The sequence below is a fragment of the Pelobates fuscus genome, chromosome 2 (assembly GCF_036172605.1).
Source record: "Pelobates fuscus isolate aPelFus1 chromosome 2, aPelFus1.pri, whole genome shotgun sequence".
Taxonomy (NCBI): Eukaryota; Metazoa; Chordata; class Amphibia; order Anura; family Pelobatidae; genus Pelobates; species Pelobates fuscus.
The window spans coordinates 35,129,137-35,154,362 of NC_086318.1; the positions used below are offsets into that span (position 1 = coordinate 35,129,137).

General features: G+C 44.2%; 1 protein-coding gene across 1 annotated transcript in view; it reads right to left on the reverse strand.

The window, feature by feature from the left end:
- Positions 1–25,226, reverse strand: part of LOC134586519 (cytochrome P450 2K6-like) — a 72,163-nt gene that overhangs the window by 37,877 nt on the left and 9,060 nt on the right. Inside the window, exons 2-4 of the mRNA XM_063442078.1 lie at positions 10,258–10,454; positions 6,585–6,747; positions 5,040–5,189 (exon numbers count right to left, since the gene is read on the reverse strand). Coding sequence (XP_063298148.1) covers positions 5,040–5,189; positions 6,585–6,747; positions 10,258–10,431 — 487 coding nt within the window. The 5' untranslated portion in view covers positions 10,432–10,454. The remainder of the gene's footprint in view (positions 1–5,039; positions 5,190–6,584; positions 6,748–10,257; positions 10,455–25,226) is intronic.

Sequence of the window (25,226 nt, forward strand, 5' to 3'; positions counted from 1 at the left end):
AACGGCTGCATTCACTGGTAATGGCATTTCTCATACAATATCCATGCTAACTCCAGCTATTTTAACAGTCCAGGCATGTAGTATAGTCTTGTTACACTGCTCCCCTTTTGTGGAACACTCCGGCAGGATTGATCCTTTTCGGGTCAACTTGGGGCTGTCCGGTCTGCTGCTAGGGTAAAAGTTCCATTTGCCTGGACAGTCCATCTGCGTTCCCATTGAACCGGCCAGGGCGATATTGAATGGAAAAGTTATACGGTTGTAAAGCCAAGCTCCATCTCAGCAATCGTCCATTGTCCCCAGCCACTCGGTTAAGCCATACTAGGGGGTTGTGATCTGTGATCAGGGTGAATTCCTGACCGTAAAAATATGGTGTGAGCTTCTTTAGAGCCCAGACCAAGGCTAGACATTCTTTTTCCACTGCCGCATAGCTCACTTCCCTGGGCAATAGTTTTCTACTCAGGTATGCGACAGGGTGTTCTCCCCCATCTTCCCCGATCTGGCTTAGCACTGCCCCCAGTCCGTACATGGACGCATCTGTGTGGACGACAAATCTTTTGTTAGGGACGGGGGCAGATAAAACAGGTGCGTTGATCAAAGCTTGTTTCAGGGTTTGGAACGCTGCTTCACAGACGGGAGACCACAGGACTACCCTAGGTAATTTTTTCTTTGTTTAATCTATCAGGGGTTTGGCTATGGCTATGACAAATTTTCTGTAGTACCCTGCTGTACCTAAGAATGCTAACACTTGAGTCTTAGTGTGGGGTGTGGGCCAATTGGCTACGGCCTCTATCTTAGCAGGTTCTGGTCGTTGTTTCCCACACCCCACTCTGTGTCCCAAGTACTGGACTTCTGCCATCCCAAAATAAAAAAAATTCTGGCTTCAGGGTTAGGCCTGCAGCCCTGATTTGATCCAGCACAGCCTCAACATGCCTTAGGTGTTCCCCCCAAGTCTCACTATAGATCGCAATGTCATCCAGGTACGCGCAAGCGAAATCCTGGAAGCCATCAAGGAGGTGGTCCACTAAGCGCTGAAATGTAGCTGGGGCATTTTTCATCCCAAATGGCATGACCTTGAACTGGTATAAGCCAAATGGGGTGATAAAGGCCGACTTAGGGATAGCCTCCTTGGCCAGGGGAATCTGCCAATACCCTTTGCACAAATCGATGGTGGTCAGATAACGCCCCCTGGCAATACGATCTAATAGCTCGTCTACTCGGGGCATGGGGTATGCATCTGTCATGGTTCTGTCATTGAGGCATCGATAATCGACACAGAATCTGGTTGTTCCATCCTTTTTGGGAACTAGAACCACGGGTGAGGCCCAGGGACTGTCAGATGGCTCTATCACCCCCAGTCTTAACATCTCTTGCATTTCCTTCCTCATCTCCTCTTTTACTGCCTCAGGGATTCTGTAGGGGGTTTGTCTGAGAGGGTTTTGTCCTGGGGTCTCTACGTAGTGAGTTGCTAAGGGAGTGTACCCTGGCTCCTGGGAAAATGTCAACCCTTTCTCAGTTAGCAATTTTCGGATCTGTCCCTTTTCTGCAGGGGTTAACCTCTCCCCTAGCTGTATGGTAGTGAGCAGGGTCTTAGGTTCTGAGTTGGCTAATAGGTTGGGGATGGGTAAGCTGTCAGGGTCTTCAGTGGCTGGGATACATATGGCGGCTATATCCTCTGGTCTTTCCTGGTACTCTTTTAACAAGTTTACATGAAAGGATTTCTGGATCCTTTCATCTTTGCTACTGGCAATTACATAAGTAGTATCGCAGACTTGTGCTACTACTTTGTAAGGGCCCTGCCAGGAGGTCTGGAGCTTATTCCCTTTGACAGGCCTAAGCACCAGCACCTTCTGGCCCACTTGGAACGTTCTCTGACGGGCGCCCTGATCGTACCAATGTTTCTGACGACTCTGGGCCGCATGGAGATGGTCCCGTGCCATCCGAGCTAACTGCTCCATGCGGTCCCGCATTTCCAGCACATATGGCACGATGGGAACACCTTCATGTTCTGTCTCTCCCTCCCAGTGCTCTCGGATGAGGTCGAGAGGGCCTCGTACTCTCCGTCCATAGAGCAGCTCAAATGGAGAGAACCCTGTGGATTCCTGCGGTACCTCCCGATAAGCAAACAGGAGGTGCGTCAAGAATCGCTCCCAGTCTCTGTATTCCCCCGTAAAGGTCCGCAGCAATTGCTTGAGGGTACCATTAAAGCATTCACAGAGACCGTTAGTCTGAGGGTGGTACGGTGAACTAAGCAGGGTCTTAATAACGCAGACCTTCCATAACTGTTGGGTTTGGTCTGCGGTAAACTGAGTCCCTCTGTCAGGTGAATATCCCCACAAGGGCACTGGCAACAGTGTCCGCCTGGATATTCGTCAGAGTGACGACCTCCGGGTAGCGAGTAGCATAGTCCACTACGGTAAGAATATATTTCTTACCAGAGGGACTGGGGTTAGGTAGAGGTCCCACTAGGTCGACTTCCACCCGGCTAAACGGTTCCTTGATCATGGGCATAGGTGACAGTCGAGCTGTAGGGTGATCCCCTCTTTTCCCTACCCGTTGGGATATGTCACAAGTGCTGCAGTAACGTTGCACATCCTTTGAGATCCCCGGCCAAAAGAAGGTCTGGGTGATCCTGTAGGTGGTGCGGTTACCCCCTAGATGCCCTGCCAACGGAATGTCGTGGCCAATTCGAAGAAGTTCCAACCGGTACTTTCTGGGTACCACTAGTTGGCGCTTTTGCGAAGGGACACAGCCTCTCTTTCTGCCTTCAGTCAGTCTGTATAACCTGTCCCCATCCCATATAAAACGTTCCCGCTCGTCACCTCTACTGTCTGCTAATTCCCGATACCTTTGGAGGGTGGGGTCCTCCCTAGTTTCCCTCCCAAACTCCTCTGTGGTGTCCCAAGCTATGGGTCTTTCTATCGTAGTGGGGTTAAATGTGGGTTCTTGGCTTACCTGGGTCTCCCGGCCTGTGTTATGATCATCTGTGATACGGGTCTGTGAGCGGGTGGTTACGGGACAAGCAGCAGCAGGCATAGGTAAATAAGCTGAAGTCAGAGGGCCAATGTCGTTACCCAACACAACCTCGGCAGGCAGGTTGTCCAAGTCCAAGTGCACTCGGGCGGTGGGCAAGCGAAATACAGCCCCCCCCTGCGACCCGAACAGCAACGGTGCGAGTAGACACATTTTCTGGCTTTACCAGATGCTTTTGAATCAAAGTGATAGTAGCCCCGGTATCTCTTAGGCCTTGTGCTACTTGTCCATTCACCCGTACCGCCTGACGGTGATGCTGCCGGTTATCCGGAGAAGCAGCTTGTATTGGATCTGCCTCATATAAAATTCCCAGACATTCCTCCGGGCCCACCTCGGTGTCTAGGCAGTGAGCCGCAGAGGGACGTGATGGAGTGGTCTCTGTGTTAGGTTTTGTGCGTCTCCAGTTGTTGTTGGTAGATCTCAGGGGGCAATAACGAACAATATGTCCCGTGTTGCCGCAGTGATGGCACGTCACCCTAGACAAATCTCGGGGGTAGTTGGTAGACCCATGAGGACGCAGTGGTCCTGGTGGAACTGGAGCCCGAAACTCTGGGCGTGAGATGACGGCTGGAGTGCGCGGTTCTACCTTATGCGCCAGCCGTGTAGTACCCTGGCTTACTCTCCTTGTTTCCGCATACTCATCTGCTAGCCGAGCCGCCTCGTTTAAGTTAGCGGGGCGGCGGTCTCATACCCAGTCTTGTATGTCCGCGGCCAGGTCTTGGAAGAAATGTTCCATTAGGAATAGCTGCAATACCTCCTCCCCGGTGTTGGCCTTGCACCCTTGGACCCAATGTGATGCCACCCTTCATAATCGGTTGGCCCATTCCATGTGGGAGTCCACAGCCTTCTTCTTGGACTCCCAAAAGCGGCGGCGGTATGCTTCTGGGGTTAAAGCATATCTGGTGAGCAGTGCCTCTTTCACCCTTTGATACTGTGATATCTCCTCTGCAGTAAGTGCTCGGAAAGCCTCATTTGCTTTCCCCGATAGTTTCCCCGCCAGGATAGTGACCCATTGCTCTGGTGGTACTTGGTGTAGTGAGCACTGCCTCTCAAAGTCAGCCAAATAACCATCAATTTCTTCTTCGCTTTCCACAAATGTTTTAAAAGCAGTAAATTGAATTTTCTTTACCGCAGCAGTGGGTGGAGGGGTAGGAACTGCATGTGTAATGGGTTGTCTAGCCCTTACCAGTTCCGTTTCTTGCCTCCTCTTAGTTTCGATCTCCTCCTTTGCGTCCCGGAACAGTTGGTTTATTAGTTCCGTGGACGTTGCTGGATACAAGGCTAATCTCCGCTGTACAATAGCCGTGAGTACATCGTCCTCGCTGACCGGTGCAATAGGTTCAGTTACCTCCATGGACCTATCCATTTCGTCCAGCTCCAGCAGGTCAGCTATCAGCTCTCTCCGTGGTCTGTTACTGGCACTCCTATCACGACTCTCCAATAAATCTTTTAGTGTGGGTCTTTTCAGCCTGGCATACTGATACTCCATTCAGCACTTGCTCTTTGGATAAAAGACCATCCCACCGCTGCCAACCAATGTAACGGCTACCCAGGTAGTGAGAGGATACCAGCCGTTGGAGACGTCCTTTTCCCTGCAAGCTGCTGTGAAGAAGTCAGGCTGGTATAATCCCATCCACGATATCCAGAGGGAGAGTCAGGTTCAGCTGTAAAAAGAGCAGAGTAATAATCCAGTATAATTCCCTTTCAAGAACGAGACAAGGCTATGTTTTGAAGGGTCAAGAAGAACTGAGGACTGGGATGCCCAGCCTGCTTTTTTGCCATTGTAACAATTTAATCAGTGTTATTCACTTCATCTGTCAGTGTTTTTATTGTTGTGGCTGATCAGTGTATTTACTTTATAAAATACTCCCACTACAACTGAAGTCTACAGGAGAGTTGTAGCTAGATAAAAGAAATTCACCACCAGGGAGAATAAAGATAATTACTGATATAATCAGCATAAAATATATTATAACAAAAAAAAACTTTTAGTTCAATTATAAACTAACCATTGTAAGAGTGGAGCTTTTGTACCAATGAATCACATTCTTCATATATCTTGTTTTCTATTGTTTTTTTTCCCATTCCAAAATCTCTGAGTGTTGAAAGAGTAAATCTTCGCATTACCTTCCAGTTCTCACCCCGGGAAAAGATTAGACCTGAACAATGTATAAAACAATCAATATGTTGTACATGACATTTAATACATATCAAACCTCGTCAATAGAACCTCCAGAAAAGTTGTATTGTTCAGACCCTTCTCTTTTTTATACTTCGCTTGTCATGTTTTATGTCCTAACCTACTGTTCTCCCTCTTGTCTTTTATTCTCTTGCCTTTTTCATACCTATCAGAGATGGCTCTCTAGTTTGGTGAGTTAGGCGACCGCCTAATGTCTGGCACTCTTTGGGGCCTCATGGCTGTTCAACTGGCCTTAGGGCAGACTGATGCGTTAGGCCCTTGCTCCGTGAGTGAGGGCCCAAAACCAAGAGGGGGCCCAGCAGCTTACCATGTGTGCCGTCGGGTGCATGGCCCCTCCAGAGAAAGAGAGAAGGTGCATGTCCAGGGAGAGAGCTCTGCTGGGTTCAGAGTTATGCAGAGTTTTGCAAGCTCCGGTCAAACAGAGTGCTGCCATTGAAATCCTCTGACACTTCAAGAGACAGCTGCCTCAAGGTCTGCAACTCTGTACCGAATGGAGCTGCAGACCGGATAGCTAGTCAACCAGACCAGCAGGATTGGAGACCACTAGACCACCAGGGAGGGATAACAGTGTACTACCTGGAATTCGATTACTGCATTAAAAAATGGAGGCTGAGCACTGAAACACAGCCTCCACAGTTATTCAATTTTCTTACTTTTTAGTGCATCCCTTTCTTTTTTGTTTTCCCCTCTGAATTTGATGCTTACTTTTGTGCTTTATCTATTTGACCTTCATTTCTTCAAAATGTCATTTACACCTCATTATTACTTAAATTCCACAAAATGATAACTACACTAATGGGTGCTGTATTAAAGCATGGGCATGGTTTTCTGTCACTTGACATATTTAATTGTAATTCTTCTAGTACAGTGTTGATGATATTAGAAACTCTCCACATGCAAACTATAAAGCTGCTTAGGGCACATAAATTCAATAATTCCTCTAGACCAGGCTTCCCCAAACTCTGCTTGTCCAGATGTTGCTGAACTACAATGCCCGTGGTTCTATGAATGAAAGAGATAGGCTGAGAATCAGGGGAGTTGTAGTTCAGCAACATCTGGAGGGCCGGAGTTTGTGGAAGCCTGCTCTAGACTGTAAGCTCATTTGAGCAGGGTCCTTAACTACTTATTGTTCCTGTTACATTTTGCTATTGTCTCATTTGGTAAATTCCTCTCTTATTGTAAAGTGCTGTGGAATAGGCTCTCGCTATATAAATACCAATAATAGTTATAATAATAAACGTCTAGGTCATCCATATTCTACCCATTGCAATTCTACGCATTCAATTTCCTCTTTCTCTCTTGGTGATATATAGTCTAATCTGTTTGTTTACAAGATATAGTCCATTTCATTTACCATGTCCTTGTGTTACATCTTCAAAAATCTGTAATTTGGGTCTTCCAGCAAATTCATCGGCATGATTAACAAGAGCATCTCTCACCATCTCATAGCCACAGAGTACAACTGCCTTATTTGTTCCGATCTGAATGCTGAATATGGATCCATATTTCTCAGAGAGCTGCAAGCAAGACAAATAGGAAAACATATCGGCTAATGCCATTTTCAGACTTGTTGTTTTTCTAAAAATCATAGGTGGATTTATTGGTAATTCCCTACCTTGTTCCATGTCTTGTGGTAAAATTTTCCAGTATATTTTAAATATATTCTACATTTTTGTATGATGATTATTAAATTGTGTAATGAAAGAGTTTTGGAAAGGTTAATTTTTATTTTTGTCTGTCATTATTGCTCATAAAGACATCCCTAGGTGTTTTTACCCAGAGTGCACCCCAGCAGCTGCTTGGTTGCTGTACAGCCTGTGTGGACACCTGGCATTTCTTGCTCCTGTCCTGCTGTTCTATTCCTGTCCTGTCCCAGTGGTTGTCTCCCTTTGGCTTATGAACCTCGGCTTCCTTTCTGAATCTGCTACTCCACTGCCAGCCCTGACCCTTGTAAATAATATAATTTTATGAAATTACATAACATAAATTGGAGGCTATAATAAAGTCTTTATGCTTCCCCAGACCTATTAGTATCAAGACTCAGTCTCCAACCCCAGGCCTCTCCTGTTTGACAAGTTATCTGGGGTCTGCCAGGTGCAGATCAACTCCTCTATAAGGCAGTATATACTTGCATTTAGACTGACAATGATTCTATCTTTATTATTGTTAATCCAATTAAAACCTGTTTTACGACATAAGAATTATTGCTACCTCAAGACTTTCAAAAATAATTGAATCTTTAGAAATGTAACTTTCACAACTTGTAAAATACATGTAAATACATATACATATTTCTATGATTGTTTTGCTATTTTAGACTTTCATAGGACTGTTTCTTTTATGAGACAAAATATAACAAAGAAATACAAAAATTGGAAATTGCCCATGCAATGCAAACAACGAACCACTGATATGCTAAATGCACAAGCATTTTCTAATTATATTGACCTGCTGAACTATATACTGTACATATTTGTTCCAATATGTGATACTCCTCTGTATATTGTATGAAACTCTATGTGTCTGTTACGGACCGTTTCAGCATAAAAGGGGAAAAATCCGTTTAGGCGATAATCCCCTTTTCACAGACAGGCACAGCTACTGTAAAAGCACCAAAACTCACGAATTGGATATAGGTGAATGCACCAAACTCCCGAACTGCATACTAGGGAATCAGGTAGCACTCCAAACTCCCGAACTGGAACCTCACGAATTGCTGCTAGCAGACGAACAGGAAAAGCTCCCAAGCGGCTTACACTCCTGGCAGTCAGTCCCTATCAGCATACAGTGAATCCCCCCCAAGAACGAGACAAGGCTCCGTGTTGAGGGTCAAGCAGTGGTCTGTTTATTCAGGGCTACCTGCCCCTGTATTTATGCAGGTCTCCCACCTGGTGGACACTCCCCTAGGGGACCAGATGGAAGACTGAAACAGCAGACAGACATGTATCAGATTAGTACATACAGCCACAATACTTTCCCATAATGCACCCTGGTTTCCTCCTCTCTGTCCTGGAGATAATTAATGAAATAATTCAATTATCTCCCAGGACAAAGGCCAGACTCCATCAGGGCCGGACTGGCCCACCGGGATACCGGGAATTTTCCCGGTGGGCCGCGGCACCTGGGGGCTGCTCTGAACAAGTATGTGCCACCGGGTGGCCGGTCCGGTGGCACACACTCTGAAGGGGCCGGTCAGAGCAGTAGTGGTTATTGTGCATGGATTTTTTCTTTAAATAATCTACAAGTGCCCCTCCCGGGATCAGGCTCTGGATCCTCCACTGGTATATGACATGTATATTAATGTGTGTATTAGATATATAGATAATTATGTCTATTATATTTACACATATATTAATGTACATTTATATATGCATAATACACAGAGAAATGTCATTAATATGTACCATATGTAATGAGCAGATATTGGCCCAGTCTTGTTGCTAGGTAGGTGCACACTCCAGCACAATAACATATTTAAAAGTGAAGAGCGCACCCAAAGGACTTCAAAGTAAACAAGATAACGTCAATTTTTTACAGTTGTGCCCAACATACATTCACCATTTCAGTCCCATTACCAAGCTTTCCTTAATATGTCATGGTAGATGGACTGAAACATTGATTACATGCAAAGGCACATCTGCTTAAAATAAATCAGCACTTTTGTTTATTTTGAACCATATGAGTGCTTTTTTTTACGTTGGAGTAATAATTTTTAATTTTAAGTTCTCTTTTCCAACTCTGTATCTGCACACTATGCTGGCGCGACGCATTATGGGGCTGGTAAAACATTTTTTCCCAGGGCTGCTTTTAATGCCCAGTCCGGCCCTGGACTCCATTATACACATGGTGACACAGAAACAGTATATCACTTTAAAATACATGCAGACATATTTTATACATAAAACACAGACATGTAACATATCCCCAGATAGCTCAGGTCTGGGTGCACATTATTAGGTGAATGGCACCCAGACCACCCGAATACAGTTTAAGTGCCATGGAGCCAAAGTCTTTAATTATACGAACAGGCTCCATGGCATTGCTATCTGGGTTACTACAGTTCACATACAGCAAACTACCGAATTTCCCTGCATTCACCAAATCCATACGAATTAGAACCAGGGACTGGAGGTTCAGCGGTGCCTGCACGGAAAAGTGTCCGATTTTGGTGCATGAAAGCCGGGCAGAAAAGCGCTGGCTGCCCGGGGAGCTCCAGAACACCGCCACCTAGTGGCCGCAAAGTGTAACAGCAGGCACAAAGTTAACAAGCAATTAAGCTGCGGTTAAGCTTCTGGGTGGCCAATTAACAGCGCCGGCCGGCTTCCCACGGCTCTGTGGAGGTTGGTGAACGGCTGTTTGTTCGGAACTGCTGTGCAGAAAGGGAGAAATAAATCCTTCTGCACAGTAAAATTAAACCTTTAGCTGCCGGTCCATAATCCAAAGGCAGCAGGCGGGCAACCAGGCTCCTCCAATACAATGTGGCGAGATTGGTTTCGTCACAGTGTTAATCTATTAAAAAATTATACACGGAAAAAAAATCATCCAATTTTTTGCTTTTCAAAATATTAATACAAATGATAATAAAACACTGTTAAGTGGAGGGGAGTCACGACAGCAATGGTTGTTTGTCAGCAGACGCCCAATATGCACAGATTTAACATTAACCTGCTATGATGTTGCCGGAGCAACGCACATTTTCTCTGTAAGTGCAACATTTCAAACTGAAACATTGCACATACAGAGTTTAAACACTATGACCACTTAAATTCATGAAGTGGTCACGGAGCTTGGAGTAATATTTTAATCATGATGCCCCTATCATGTATATGTTATTTGTTTGTAAGTGCTTACAATATGTAATTACATTTAATTTGGATTTAAAAAACTCTGTGGACTCATGAATGAAAATCTGGATCTGGTTTTGACAATTCTTCCCACCTTTTACCAAGATCCCACTTCTAATAATAGGACGATTGATTGCAAATATATGTAGAATATTTATATTTTTAGCAAAACTAAAACAGTACCTGTAACATTGAATTAAAGGGCTTCTTGAGATCTAGAATGTGCATATTTCCAATGATTGGTAGTGGTTTTGGTCCTGGAGGGAAATTCTGATATTCATTTTTACTCCAGCCATAGGAAACATATAGGAAAGATATACAGATAATAATGGAAATCAGTATTGTGATTGGATCCATTTAAATTGTATTTTCAAAGAAACCTGCAAAGAGAATGTAATAAGACATTATATTGTATCATTATCAGTGTTGTACAAAGGGGTGTTCCTTTAATCAGTAGAAGGACTGGTGTAAGCATTTTGGCAAACAAACAGACAAAGATTTATTTTGCTGCCCTTCTACTCTTCAAACTCCTCTCCATCCACCCATTTCTGGATTTCCCACAAGGCCACCAAGGCCATTGCCTTAGGGTGGCAGACAGGAAAGGAGAGACACTACTGGAACCCTGCATCAGTGGTAGTACAGTAGAAGTGCTCAGCAGCAGCAGGTCCTCACTAGTTAGCTGGTAACCAGTCCACCTGTGGCAGTAGGTCCTCACTTATTAGTCGGCAGGCAAAGGAACTGCATGAGAGTGCACAGAGATGACAATAGAATCATAACCCCTACAACCTACTGCACCTTTGGCTGCTTGCAGGGGAGAACAATTGCATGAAGCAGGGGGACAGAAGAGGGATGGGGATAAAAGAGAAAAGGGGATAGAAGAGGAGAGGGAACCTGTGAAGGATGGAGATAAACAAGAGGGGTACAAATGAGGGATGGGGAAAAAGAAGAGGTAAACAAGTGAGAGATGAGAGGAATGAATAAGGGAGAACAAGTGTAGAAAGGAATGGTTATGGGAAAAGGAGCCTAATTGGGAAAAGGAGGAGAGGAACACATGTGAAGGAGAGATATATAAATAGAGGTGCTAGAGAGAGATAAAGATGGCCAGATGAGAATTGGAAACACAGTGCACAAACACACCTAAACATACACACTAAATACCAAAACGTGTACACTAAAACTATATACAAAAATGCTCTTACATAAATATACTGACACTCTATAAAAACACATCACTATATTCAGACACTACCACTCCACACAATTATACTTCAATATACACATTGCCATTCAGCAACCCAACCAGCACATACTCCATACCAATAATATTACCCTATTCACCCATTCAGATAGTGCCATCTTACCTCCCAGTCATACCCACTCACCCTGGCATATTCACACACTTGGCCACATAACATGTCACCTAAACCAACCTATATTACACCTATTTCGATCCAGCAACCCATCTAATCATTTTTACCATCCATTAATACACAACACTACTAACATTCATGTATCCAGTCACATACACAAAGCTTCATGCATATGACAGGCATTGAAGAAACTGTCCTTGAGACAGTAGAGGGGGTCAATCTGGCTATGCAACTATCCCCACTCAATCCCACTAAGGCTGGACTTGGCATTAAAAGCATCCCTGGATAATTTTTTTTTTTTTTTTATATACCAGCCCTTTAATGCAATACAAACAGAAAAAAAATAAATAAACAGGAAACTTATTTCTACAAATACTTCAAAATAACTTCAAAAGAACTACTTTGTTTTACACAGACATGTACAACAGCGTACAGACACGTACAATGACAAGTAGCCTGTGATACAATGTTGGCAGTGCGAGGGAACAATTGTCATTATGTACACCCTTGCAAGTTCTTTCAGAAGAACTATTCACATCAGAAGTATAGCAACATGCAGCACACACACACACACACACACACACTCTCACTAATATTATCAGCCTTGGAAGATATGAGCAAAATAGTCTATGAGCAAATTTATTGTTTAACCTTTTGATTTTTTGTTCAAAAAATACTGGCCCTCAAATCTTGCCTGCTTTTTGGATGTTCCACTCATGGCCACATTCTGCTCAATACCGGCACATGTTTTGCTCTTATATTTTCTTTTTGTACGTTTATAGGGCAACTGTTACAGATAAATCTAGCCCATGTGCTACAAAAATAAAGATTATCAATAAATACTCTACTCTCATGAATATCAAGAAATTGCAAACATAACATGTTTATAAAAAAAAACATTTTTGTTCAATATATGTGTGGCTCTATTATTGGCAGCCTTTTAGTAAATGCTTTGTGCTACCTCCATGTGCCTAGCTAACAGTCCTGAGACATCTCCTATAATGCCTGAATGGCAAGGGATCTGAGACCATTCATCCAAACAGAATCTTTCCAGATCCTTCACATTTCGAAGTCAATGCTGGTTGTCTCTCCTCTTTAGTTTATCCCACAGATGCTCTATGGGATTCAAGTCAGGAGACTGGGGTGGCCATGGCAGGACCTTGATGTTGTGGTCACAAAATCATTTTTGTGTTGATTTTGATGTACATTTTGGATCATTGTCCTCCTGGATGCTTCAACTATGGCCAATTTGAATCCCTCTGGCAAAGGCAGTCAGGTGTTCATATAATATCTGTTGATATTTGATAGAGTCCATGATGCCATAAATCATAACACAATGCCCAGGTCCTCTGATAGAAACAAAGTCCCAGAACATTGCCATATTTAACCATGAGCATGAGGTGCTTTTTCATATGGCTACTTCTCAGTGTTCACCAAACCCACAACTGTTGTTCATTGATAAAAAGCTCTAAATTATTTAATCTGACCATAGAATCCAATCCCATTTGAAATTCCAGTAGTGCCTGGCTTTTTTCTTGATACCCTTTCAAACAACTTGTGTTGATGTACATGACATTCAATTACAGTTTTGGAGACTTTCTGACCCCAAGACACAACTAATAACTGTAATTCTCCAGCTGAGATCCTTGGATATTTTTTGGCCACTCGACCCATCCTCTTAACAGTGCATTGAGACAATATAGACACACGTCCTCTTCCAGACTGATTCATAATATTTACAGTTGACTGGGACTTTTTACGTATTGCCCTTATGGTGTTAATTGGCATTTTCACCATTCCACCATTTTTTTCTTATAGCCACTTACCTTTTTGTGAAACTCAACAACCTTTTGCTGCACATCACAGCCTTTGCGGCCATGCACCGGCTTTGAAGGTATGCAGGCCTACCAGGAAATGTCCTCATATGCCAGTCTGGTCCAGCTCACCTTCCAACTCTGTCAAACTTACTCCCTTCCCCCTGCCACACTCCCTCCTCCAACCATGCCACACTCATATTAAATGACCAGAACAAACAAAAAAAAAATTAGATTAAGCAGGAGTTTGTACCCTTTAAATCTTCGGTTTTCAGGAGTGCAGCGCTATATCTAGACAAAAAAAGAAGAAAGTAATCCTAGGACAAAAATGTCCAGGATACACAAATAGGATATTTATCAGAGTTGACTATTACTGTTAAAAACCATAGGTTTATCATTAATCATAAACACAAACAAAAAAATGAATAAATAATAAATAAAAAACACTCTAACCAATAAAGAGGAGAAAATGAAGCTCAATGGGCTATAAAGGAGGGAAGCCAAATGAAGGGGCAATGTCAGTGGTTAGATATTTCTATATGACATATGAGTGCACAATATAAGGAATAAGAGTATCTGTATAGCCTATAATAAAGACAGGGTAGAACTCCCTAGTGCGGAGTCATCGAGCAAATACTACTCCATAGTCATATAGTTAAAACATACTAGCCCTCTAGCCCCAGTAATAGCAGAACACTTGGAATAGCAGAGCTCTTAGTATACAATATGAACAGCTACTAGGGAAAGATAAGCCACGCTACCATGGGCGTAGGAACTAAGGATCCCAATTAAACAGTTCTTTAATTGTAATTCAACAGGGGTAGTCTACCTTCTCACTTGTAAATGCGGCAAAAAATATGTAGGGAAAAAAATACGTCCCTTAAAAAGACGCATGATGGAACATTTCCATTCAGTTACATCTGAAAGAGACACCCCTGTTGCTAGACACGCTAGGTTACATCACAGCGATTCACCTAGATGCTTTAAATTTGTCGGTGTTGAAAAGGTACTAATGGGGAAAAGGGGAGGCGATCTGGATCTGATCCTCAAAAGGAGAGAATGCTTCTGGATTCACAAACTGGACACTTTGTCTCCAAATGGCCTCAATGAAGGCTTTACGTTTACCCCCTTTATTGAATCCTGGACTTCTTTCTAACGTGTATATATTAGTTTACTTGATACTACCTATATTAATTTAGGATTTATATCATAATCATGAACCTCTGAGGACAATATACCGTTATATGGACTATATGTAACTATTGAGCTATTTTTCCCTAATTTGATCTAAGATCATGCGCATCATATTGCTTTAAAGAAACCCTTCTGTAATACACCTTTATATATAAGTTGTTATATTCACTTAACACTGTTGTTTTGATTCAGGATACCCTTTATTATTTATAATATAATCTAGATACTTATTCATATTGGGAATAACTATAGCTATTGTGATTTGTAATTTTTAGGGCTGAACCTGTAATTCACAGTATCATACACTGTTTAACATCATGAAACTTTGACATTAGTTTACATCTCTGTATATACATTTTCTATGTCTGCTGTGGTCAGTGTGTACTTTGGGTTTTGTTGTCTATGACATCACTCTGCGAACGTGAGATGCAAGACTGTGTCCATGGCAACATAATAAACACTTATATCCGTGTTCGGCATTAAGCTCCGCCCACTCTAACCTGATTGGCACATTTACGGACGACCGATAGAAGGGAGTAATCACTCTGACCTTGGGGCGTGTAAATGAAACGCTGCCCATTGCCTTGCGGATAGGCTCAGCATAACGCCGCTTTAGGTATAAATACATGCTCAAGTCAGTATCCTCATTGATAGCCTTTGAGAAAGGCGCTCGTTTAAGCGCCGAAACGCGTTAGGCTCATTATCACTTTTTAAAATTCACATCACTTTTTATTTCAGCACTGTTTGGGGTGTTTATTTATTTTATGGGGAGTAGAAGCCGGATTTAAGCGCAGTTTAGCAAGGGGTACAGCCTTCCTCTAACTATATAGCTTTTCTTAACACAGGACTAGCATTGGATAGCATTTAGCCATTATGTGCAACAGTGTAGCGTGGCTTATCTTTCCCTAGTAGCTGTTCATATTGTATACTAAGAGCTCTGCTATTCAAGTGTTCTGCTATTACTGGGGCTAGAGGGCTTGTATGTTTTAACTATATGACTAGGGAGTAGTATTTGCTCGATGACTCCACACTAGGGAGTTCTACCATGTCTTTATTATAGGCTATACAGATACTCTTATTCCTTATATTGGGCACTCATATGTCATATAGAAACATCTAACCTCTGACATTACCCCTTCATTTGGCTTCACCCCTTTATAGCCTATTGAGCTTCATTTTCTCCTCTTTATTGGTTAGTGTGTTTTTTATTTATTATTTATTTATTTTTTTTGTTTGTGTTTATGATTATTAATAAACTTATGGTTTTTAACAGTAACAGTCAACTCTGATACATATCCTATTTGTGTATCCTGGACATTTTTGTCCTGGGATCACTTTCTTCTTTTTTGTCAGTCTATAATTAGGGTTACCTCCTTTCTGGATATTTTCAGGACACACTTCATAGTCCCTGTTTAAGGGATATTTTCTGGGGGGGGGGTTTCAGTGCTATATCTAGATGTAAAAATAAGTGTATTATTGCATAGAGTGCTTATAGGCACGTACCCTCTATATCACACTTTGTATTTTGGTGTACATATAAGGGAAATAGAAAAGATATGCAAAAAATAGTGCAGTATATCAAAAAAATGTCCCAAGAATTATTACGTGAGTTATAAATTTAAATAAACTCAAATTTTTTAGAGCCTTTTACAGTTGTAAGACTCCAAACTTCCAGACATCTGTGTCTTTTAGGGTAGATCACACGACCCCTCTCTCAAGGAAAAAGTGCATATGTTCCTCTCCACATCATACGAAAAAAGACACAGATATTCCAATCTAAGTGTAGTACCTTAGATACTGATTTTGCCAATATGAATAAAATTTAAAGTGCTCACATAATTTAGAGCCTTTTGATAACTGGCTCTAAGTATATAAGCCAATTTATGGGGTGACACTGCCCCCCTCTGGAATCACTTGTGCAGGATACAGTTGAATTGATGAGTATAAAAACTATATTTATTCTTTACAGAGAAAAGTAATATTTAAAAAGTATACACTAACACACACACTCTAACACGCACACACACACTAACACACACACACACACACACACACACACACACACACACACACACACACACACTCTAACACACACACACACACTAACACACACACACACACACTAACACACACACACTCTAACACAAACACACACACTAACACGCACACTCTGACACACACACACTAACACACACTAACACACACACACATTTTTTTTTAAATGTAATCCCCCCAGTGCATGGCCATCTTTAATACCTTTGGGAGAGCTGAGGTAGATTCCCTGGGGTCCAGTGGTGTCACCGGGTGGGTGGGCGGATTGCGCGTGGGAGCACACTCCCCTGAGTGCTTCCTGTTCAGCTCCCTTGCGCGCCGCGTACTAATGCTGGAGCCGGAAAATACAGTTATCTTCCGGCTCCAGTATCAGTGCGGTGCGCGAGGGAGCTGAAGAGGAAGCACTCAGGGGAGAGTGCTCCCTCGCGCGCACTCCCGGTAGCACCAGGGCCAGCCACGGGGGGCCGCTCGGGGGGGACGCTGTCTGCTGATTCTGCGGGAGCCGGAATATGATGTCATATTCCGGCTCACGACATCAGCAGACAGCCCGCGAGGGAGCAGAGCAGACAGGTTAGAGCTCCCTCGCCGCCTCTCATTAGAACACTGCCGCCCGCCGCACTGAAGCACCACTGGACCCCAGGGAAAGATCCACGCCAGCTCTCCAGGTAGGGAGGGCGGGTGGATATTATTAATAATTTGTGTGTTTCTGAAAGTGTTCAGGGGACAAATATCCAAAGTACCAGTCTGTTACCTCAGGGCAGGGCCGCCATCAGAAATTTTGGGGCCCCTAACACAGCTCAAGGTCTGGGCCCCCCTTCAAGCCCGCCCACAGGGCCCGCCTCCAAATCCTGCCCACAGGAATACACACACACACACTAACAGATACAAATACTGAAACAGACATACCCACATGCATACACACAGTGCACAAACACTGGCATACACACACTGGCATACACACACTGGCACACACACACTGGCACACATACACTGGCACACATACACTGGCACACACATACACTGGCATACACATACACTGGCATACACATACACTGGCATAAACTGGCATACACATATACACTGACATACACATACACTGGCATATACACATACACTGGCATACATACACTGGCATACACACACTGGCATACATACATACACTGGCATACACATACACTGGCATACACACACTGGCATACATACATACACTGGCATACACATACACTGGCATACACATACACTGGCATACATGCACACACACTGGCATACACACATACACCTCATTTTCAGCCACCCTCCTCTCTTCCTTACCATTTCTTCACAGGAGGGTGGCTGGGGATGATGTGACTCGGCTGCCTCTCCTCGCGGCCTTTCTCTCCTCCTTCCCGCGCGGAGTAAACTGAGAGGAAGTGACCGGACGTCACTTCCTCCCAGCAGCACTTGCTTCCGGCTGCATTTTTTTTTTTTAAAGGGGCCCGGTCGCGCTATTACAGCGCTGATCGGGCCCATTGGGTGGCCCTAAATGCTTGGGCCACCTGATGGGCCCCATCAGCATGTGGGCCCCGGTGCAGATGCACCGGCGGCAGTTCCGCCGATACACGTTGTGCCCGGGCTGCCGGGCCCCCCAGGGCCGCCGGGCCCGTGACAATTGTCACGGTTGTCATGCCCTGATGGCGGCCCTGCCTCAGGGGAACACCTGCCCTGGCATAGTTGCCAACATTTTGAAAACAAATTCCAGGGGCACTTCTGGGGAGGTTTATTAAAATGTTTTAGATACCTTTACACCTAATTTTCAGCAAATATTTGGCACAATTTATTAATTCTGTCTGTTTTATTTTATCCGTTGCATCTTTCAGACAGAGAAGTGTTCTGTTCCACTGCTCTTTCAATTAGAAAAAATGGGATACTTTCTTTTTAGGAGTGTAAATGGGGGGGCATAGAAAGAGGTGGGTCTGTTTACACAGACTGATTTCTAATTTAAAGACAAATTACTGGGAGTAGTATTGCTGTGGAGCCCTGTTATACAGACACACCAACAATATGGAGCTCCTTGAAAAGTGTAACAGATAGATTTGTGCCAAAAATAGAGATTGTGCCATCCAAATGGGGACACCTGGGAGGTATGTGTTACAAATCGCTATTTGTAACTGGCCCTTTAAATGAGAAATTGCCCTGCTTCCCTGGATTGTGGAGAAGCATGTTTGCCAGCCTCCTGCCTCATGACTATGGCCCCTGGAAGATTGTGCCCCTGAAAACTTATTAACATTTATTGGGTGTGTATGGCCCTTTAAGAACCGTCTGGGGACATATTGTGACTTTGCTGAACAATGTCCCTTTAAGACTATGTCCCCAGACCTGTAAAATAACTTGTTCCTGGCTTTCCCCCACTTGGTTCAGTAAATAGGGCTTACTGAACCAAGTACCACACAGGCGGACCACCCAGAAGCTAAAGTGTGCAGGCAATTTACCTCCCAGGCTGTGAGGTTACTGCCGGTCAATTGCACGTGGCGGCGGCCATCTTGGTTTCCTCGAATGCGGTCAGCGGTGTATGCTAAAGATTCTGTGGAACCAAAATCGGCTACACATTTTGCCGAACACCGCTGACCCTTACCTTCTCCCATACTGAACTTGCAGCTCCAGAGACTAAGTCCCGTTCGAAATGGGACTTAGTCGTTTTTTCGCATGAAATTGACCGACCGCACAGCCCAAATCTATGGAACTGTTTTGGGCAGGAAATTGTGCTTGCGGTCGGTCATAAAGGACTTCCAGCTAACTTTTGATCCACTGGAGGGATTTGGCTGATTTTTGGAAGTGTTTATGTTTGATGTATGCTGAGTCTGAATATGTAACTTTTATTGAAATTGAATGTATGGTTTTAAAGTTACAGTGTGTATGTGAAAACTGTATTTTTATTGTATGTAATAATTGGTTTAACTGTTTATCTGAGGGGAGGGAACCTGTGGGCTGTACTATGCATGTGATTGGTCAATTTCATCCTCCCCCTGGGAGTGTCCTGTGTGTACCTTATCCTAATAAAAAGCAGGCTGGGTGTTCCAGTCCTCAGACCTCTTCTGACCCTCAATACGTAGCCGTGTCTCGTTATTGGAGGGAACTGCTATATCACACTGGGGATTGCTATGCTCTGCATATTCCCCTGAGCTCTTAATCACTTAGCTCTTGTAAGAGCTTGTTCCGGATACGCTCTCCTGGAGGAGAGGTCTTCCCCACACGGTCCTGGAGGACAGAAGCCGATCCAGGGTGGAAGGAAGACGGCGCGGCTCCAGTTAAGCTACGGCGGTTGTGGAGCCTGCGGTGGTTGTGGTGTCGTCTGCAGTGCTTGGAGTCCTCTGAGAGCGCTAGGAGCATCCATCAACGGAGGGTACTCGGTCGGGGTACACGGGGCTCCGTTACAGTATGCAAATCTAAATTTGTTTAATCAGCCCAACCTCAGCAGCAAATGCCACGGCACCTGTGTAGGGCCGTCTTTAATATTGATTGGACCCTGGGCAAAATGTTTGCTTGGGCCCCCAAACCCTGGCATCCAATTGTAGATTATGCTTGCTTTAGTGTACCTATAATCTTAATTTTATTAATGACAGGAGGCGAGTATTTGCTTAAGTCTCTCTTTACTAGAACTCCACAGCAGCACAGAAAAACAACCAATCAGAAAAAAAGTTAGGTAGTATAAAACTCCCCTCCCCATGCATCATTTCCTCTTTCAAGCTGCAACAAAACTGAATAAAAGGCAGAAAACATAATGGGGAAGAAACTAAGTCCTAGATACGATGAATACAACAATGTCCACCATCCGAGAAGAATTGTCAAACCGATAGTGATGGACTGTAAACTGAAACGAGAGAAAAAACTGAATCGAACAGGTTGATTATCCAATGAAAAGTACTCTGAATAAACATGTGTGCACCCAATGTAGCAACCAAAATTACCTCAAAATGTAGATATTCCAACCCTACTTAAGAAAAAATAGACATAAGAACAGGCGACAGGTAGCAGAGACAACAAGCAGAGTTGCATACGTACCTGATTAAACCAAATTATAACATAAAACAAGTGAGGGATAAGAATGGGTGGGAAATACTCGCCTCCTGTCATTAATAAAATTAAGATTATAGGTACACTAAAGCTAGCATAATCTACAATTTTATAACATGACAGGAGGCTTCGTATTTGCTGTTTTAACGCTCAGTCAACAAATCCAACACTGTTTGTTTCTCTGGTACCTATTCTCGGGGTTACCCGAGCAATCCCAAATGGACTTTCCAACTGCGATAGATGACAATATAGCGACCGATGGAGATGCCAGGTGATGAAGTATCCCAAAAAACGGAAAAACATCCTCCGCTGATAGAACCAATGTACGTGGGGTCGTGACCTGTTACCTACCAGCTGGTCCATGAGCTGGCAAACTGACCTATTAGCCATTTCCTTGCAGTTATAAAATGTCGAAGGTCATTTGCGGACTTAGGGCCACGATAAGACACTGCCACCATGTCTCAACTCTTGATTTATAAGGTTGCTCCACCGATCGTGCCAGGGTCACCCGGCAATGTGGCCTTGCAGGCAGATCTTCAATCTCAAGTAATGCGTCTAAGTCCACCACCCAATCGCAATAGAACCGAGTAGGATCTGTTGTTCCCTCCTGGCCTACTCGGTGAGAAGACTCCTCCGAGAATAAAGTATAATGCAGGCAAGAGTGTGGTCAAACTAGCCGTATCCTAAGTGATTCCAATATTCCAAGTGAACTGTGTAATCCTTGGATGCAGGGATACAGGGATCCGAACTGAACTTGTGTGGAGGAACGGTGGTCGACTATTCTGGGAGTAGCGAATCCCAGGAATAAAAAAAGTGATGGGAAGTGCCAACCGGAGTGCAGATTTCTATCCAGATATGTCCTCGTCTAAGAGTGAAAGGTGTCTGAGTAGGAGTCGGGGAACACCAGGTACCCCCATAAAGTCTTGTAGGTCTCCATGACGGTAGTTGAAAAGTAGGTTAGTGAGAATCCAGAACCAAACGGCTCCCGTGAGGGATAAAAAGAGTATAGACGGAGGACCCCCAACTCCGAACCCTGATCACCAGGTATGCGTTCCGAGGAGATGGGGCAGTCCTGCCATCTCATCTCAAGATCGTAATGGCCAGGGAACTCAATACAACCGGGGTTACCGGTCTTGCCATGTGATCCATGCGAACGGTTTACCTTCAGACCAGGTAAAAGGCCTTCCTTAATCTTGTTACTCGAGCAGGGCAGTGCCCGTTAGCTCCATGAAGGTCTCCGTATCTCCTGTCACCTAAATATGGAAGAAACTGTCTGCGCAGTTTTCCGCAATGGTCTGGATATACAAAAAAAGAAAGCGATCCTCTGTTTTATATGGTGCAGAATATACCAAAACTTGCACTCACGTAATACCTGAGGTCCCTCCGTTAGCCGTACCATCTCCAGGAGTGTGTGTAAATAAGTGGGAGACTCCCCCCGTTATACCTCTGTGAGAATGTTTTGCGTGGGTTGGAGCGGTCTGGATCCAGTAGATCCATTACAGGAGATAGAATAGAGGGATCCAGTCTAAATATGTATATCTTGCATGACCAGGCAGTCCTCTATAACGAAATCAGTAGCAAGGACATCAGATCTAATTGAATGCAGGAGGGGCGCCCCTCTATGTAGTCATCGATGTCTTGCACAGGTACAAGCCTGTGTGATGAGCAAATGGTCGGTACTGTAGAGCGTCGAGTGTATGAGAGAGCCGCGCTCTCTACTAATGTGATCGAATACCGTGATAGCGTCCGGCTGATAGCCTGAGCTGGCCGCACCCGTAAATAACCAAATAGTAGAGTCTACATCCGTGACCGGTCCTCTCTATGAGAATGTGTCCTCCAAACCTGTCCCCTGTATCCAGCTCAGTCTCTGGCTGAGTTTGAGGGAGGGCTGCGCCCTCTAATAACAATTCAGTGTCCGGCCCCGTATCTGAGAGGGGTTCGCTCTCTGTTCCCGAAGAGAAAATATTCTCGGATCTAAGTGATGGAGGGCCGCACCCTCCTGTGATCCAAATTAGAGTCTCAGGGTGACCAACTGCAGGGCACACCAAATACTAGTATGAGCAGAACGTAGAGGGCAATCTTAGGAACAAGGATGGAAAAACTATCAACTGACCGTCCGGATCCCGTGCTTGCACGCGGGGTCCAGGCTGACCGTTGGTAGTCTGAGGAAAGCTGGAGACGTTCTCTGCAATCCACGAGCGCCCTGGAGGTCGGAGGAGGTCAAGTCAGGCCTCTCGATGACCCAAGCGAAAGGAAAAGGAAGTCACGAAAAACAACAATAACGTAGATAAGAGTAAAAACGCTAATTCTATCTCAGCTAGAAGGCAAATAGCAGGCCGGAAGGTAAGATAAGTAAGCCCCACTGGACAGGGCCAGGAGCCAACCTTATGCTGGAAATAACTATCGATACCTATATGGATACCGGGAGGCAGATACGGAGGTAGTTGTTAAAGACTAGGAAAACACCGCGTTCACCTGTAGGTGCCTGAGCACCGGTCCTTGGCTGTGCGAAGTTCTCCTTGGAGATGTGTGTCCAGGATGTGTGTCCGGGCCTTCATAAGAAACCCTGCCCTTCAGGCATGAGGTTTAGGGCCTTCACCCTTCCCACCATATTCAGATGGCCGTACACTGGTGTCCTCTTGGATAGTATGGCAATGGTGCTTGTCTGGACACCTGCCTATTTCCATGTCACCGGTGGGCACTGGCTTTTCCTCAGTGATATTCCCCCAGGGCACAGGCTCAGCAGGCCAAACGAATGGACACAGGATGGTTGGCCAAGCAAATAGGCACGGACATAGCAGGCCAGTCAAATAGGTACCGACATAGTAGGCCAATAAATGGGGCACAGACATAGCAGGCCGTGTAATGGGCACAGACAGAGCAGGCCGTTTTAATGGTTACAGACATAGCAGGCCGTTTTAATGGTCACAGACATAGCAGGCTGTTCTAATGGGGCACAGACATAGCAGGCCGTTCTAATGGGGGACAGACATAGCAGGCCGTTCTAATGGGGCACAGACATAGCAGGCCGTTTTAATGGTTACAGACATAGCAGGCCGTTTTAATGGGCACAGACATAGCAGGCCATTCTAATGGGCACAGACATAGCAGGCTGTTCTAATGGGGCACATACATAGCAGGCCGTTCTAATGGGGCACAGACATAGCAGGCCGTTCTAATGGGCACAGACATAGCAAGCCAATCAATGGGGCACAGACATAGCAGGCCAATCCTGGGTTGTATATTATATCATATATCATATGTTATTTATATAGCGCCATCCAATTCCGTAGCGCTTTATCATAGGCCTTGAATGAGTAATGGGGACCTCTGAGCTTGGGTAGAGTTCCCCAAAAAATTGTAGATCCTCAGAGCACCCTGACATAGGGCCCCCAGACATCAACCCTTTTAGACAGCGTAATGCCGTGTGAATAACCTGAACCGGGACTGGCAGTCCCTAAATGCCCAGCAGGCAAATAGCGGTATCCCAGCTGTATTGGGTATAAGCGGAAGTTGTTACGGTGATTACCATGTCCATGAAAGTAAGATACATTGAGCGATACTCTCCTTAAACTGTGAAGTGGTATGCGCATGCTCACCCAGATCTGTTTGATGTTTCAATCGTTAATATAGATACCATCATCATATCTGAACATATTGTATAGTATCAGAGTAGACTGGTCTCCCATACCAGTTTGAGCCAGATCCAGGTCTGTTGACTCTATATGTATGCCATGGACAGTGAGTACATACCAGAGTAGTCTCCTCAGAGACCCCATAGCTGGACCCGAAAAGATATATACTGTGAGGCACATGAATCCGAGTTCATAATAACCGTAACACACAGGAATCCGTGATATACACTGTCAGTAAAACTCACAGTACCCTGAGATATACACAGTCAGTCAAACTCACAGCAATATGTGATATACACTGTCAGAAAAACTCACAGTATCCTGTGATATACACTGTCAGTAACCTCACAGCAAACTGTGATATACACTGCCAGTAAACCTCACAGTATCCTGAGATATACACTGTCAGTAAAAACAAACAGCAATCTGCGATATACACTGTCAGCAAACTCACGGCAAACTGTGATATACACTGTCAGTAAAACACACCTCAAACTGTGATATCCACTGTCAGTAAAACACATAGTAATCTCATATACACAGTCAGAAAAACAACTAGTAATCTCATATACACAGTCAGAAAAACACATAGTAATCTGATATACACTGTCAGAAAAACACATAGTAATCTCATATACACAGTCAGAAAAACACATAGTAATCTGATATACACTGTCAGTAAATGACATAGTAATCTGATATACACTGTCAGAAAAACACATAGTAATCTGATATACACTGTCAGTAAAACACATAGTAATCTGATATACACTGTCAGTAAAACACATAGTAATCCGTGACCCACAATGACAGCAAAACTGATATACACTGACAGTAAAACACCCAGCAAGCAAAATAACAAACTGTCATAGAAACCCAGAAGCCTGACATATAAAATGCCATAAAGCTCACAGCAAGCTGTGAGATCTACACTGAAAGAACTATAGACATATCTGCAGAATTGAGGTAAACCTGCTGAGATCCGCCGGGGAATCTCAGCAGGGCAACAAACGCTGAGATCTGACCGTGGAAGCAGG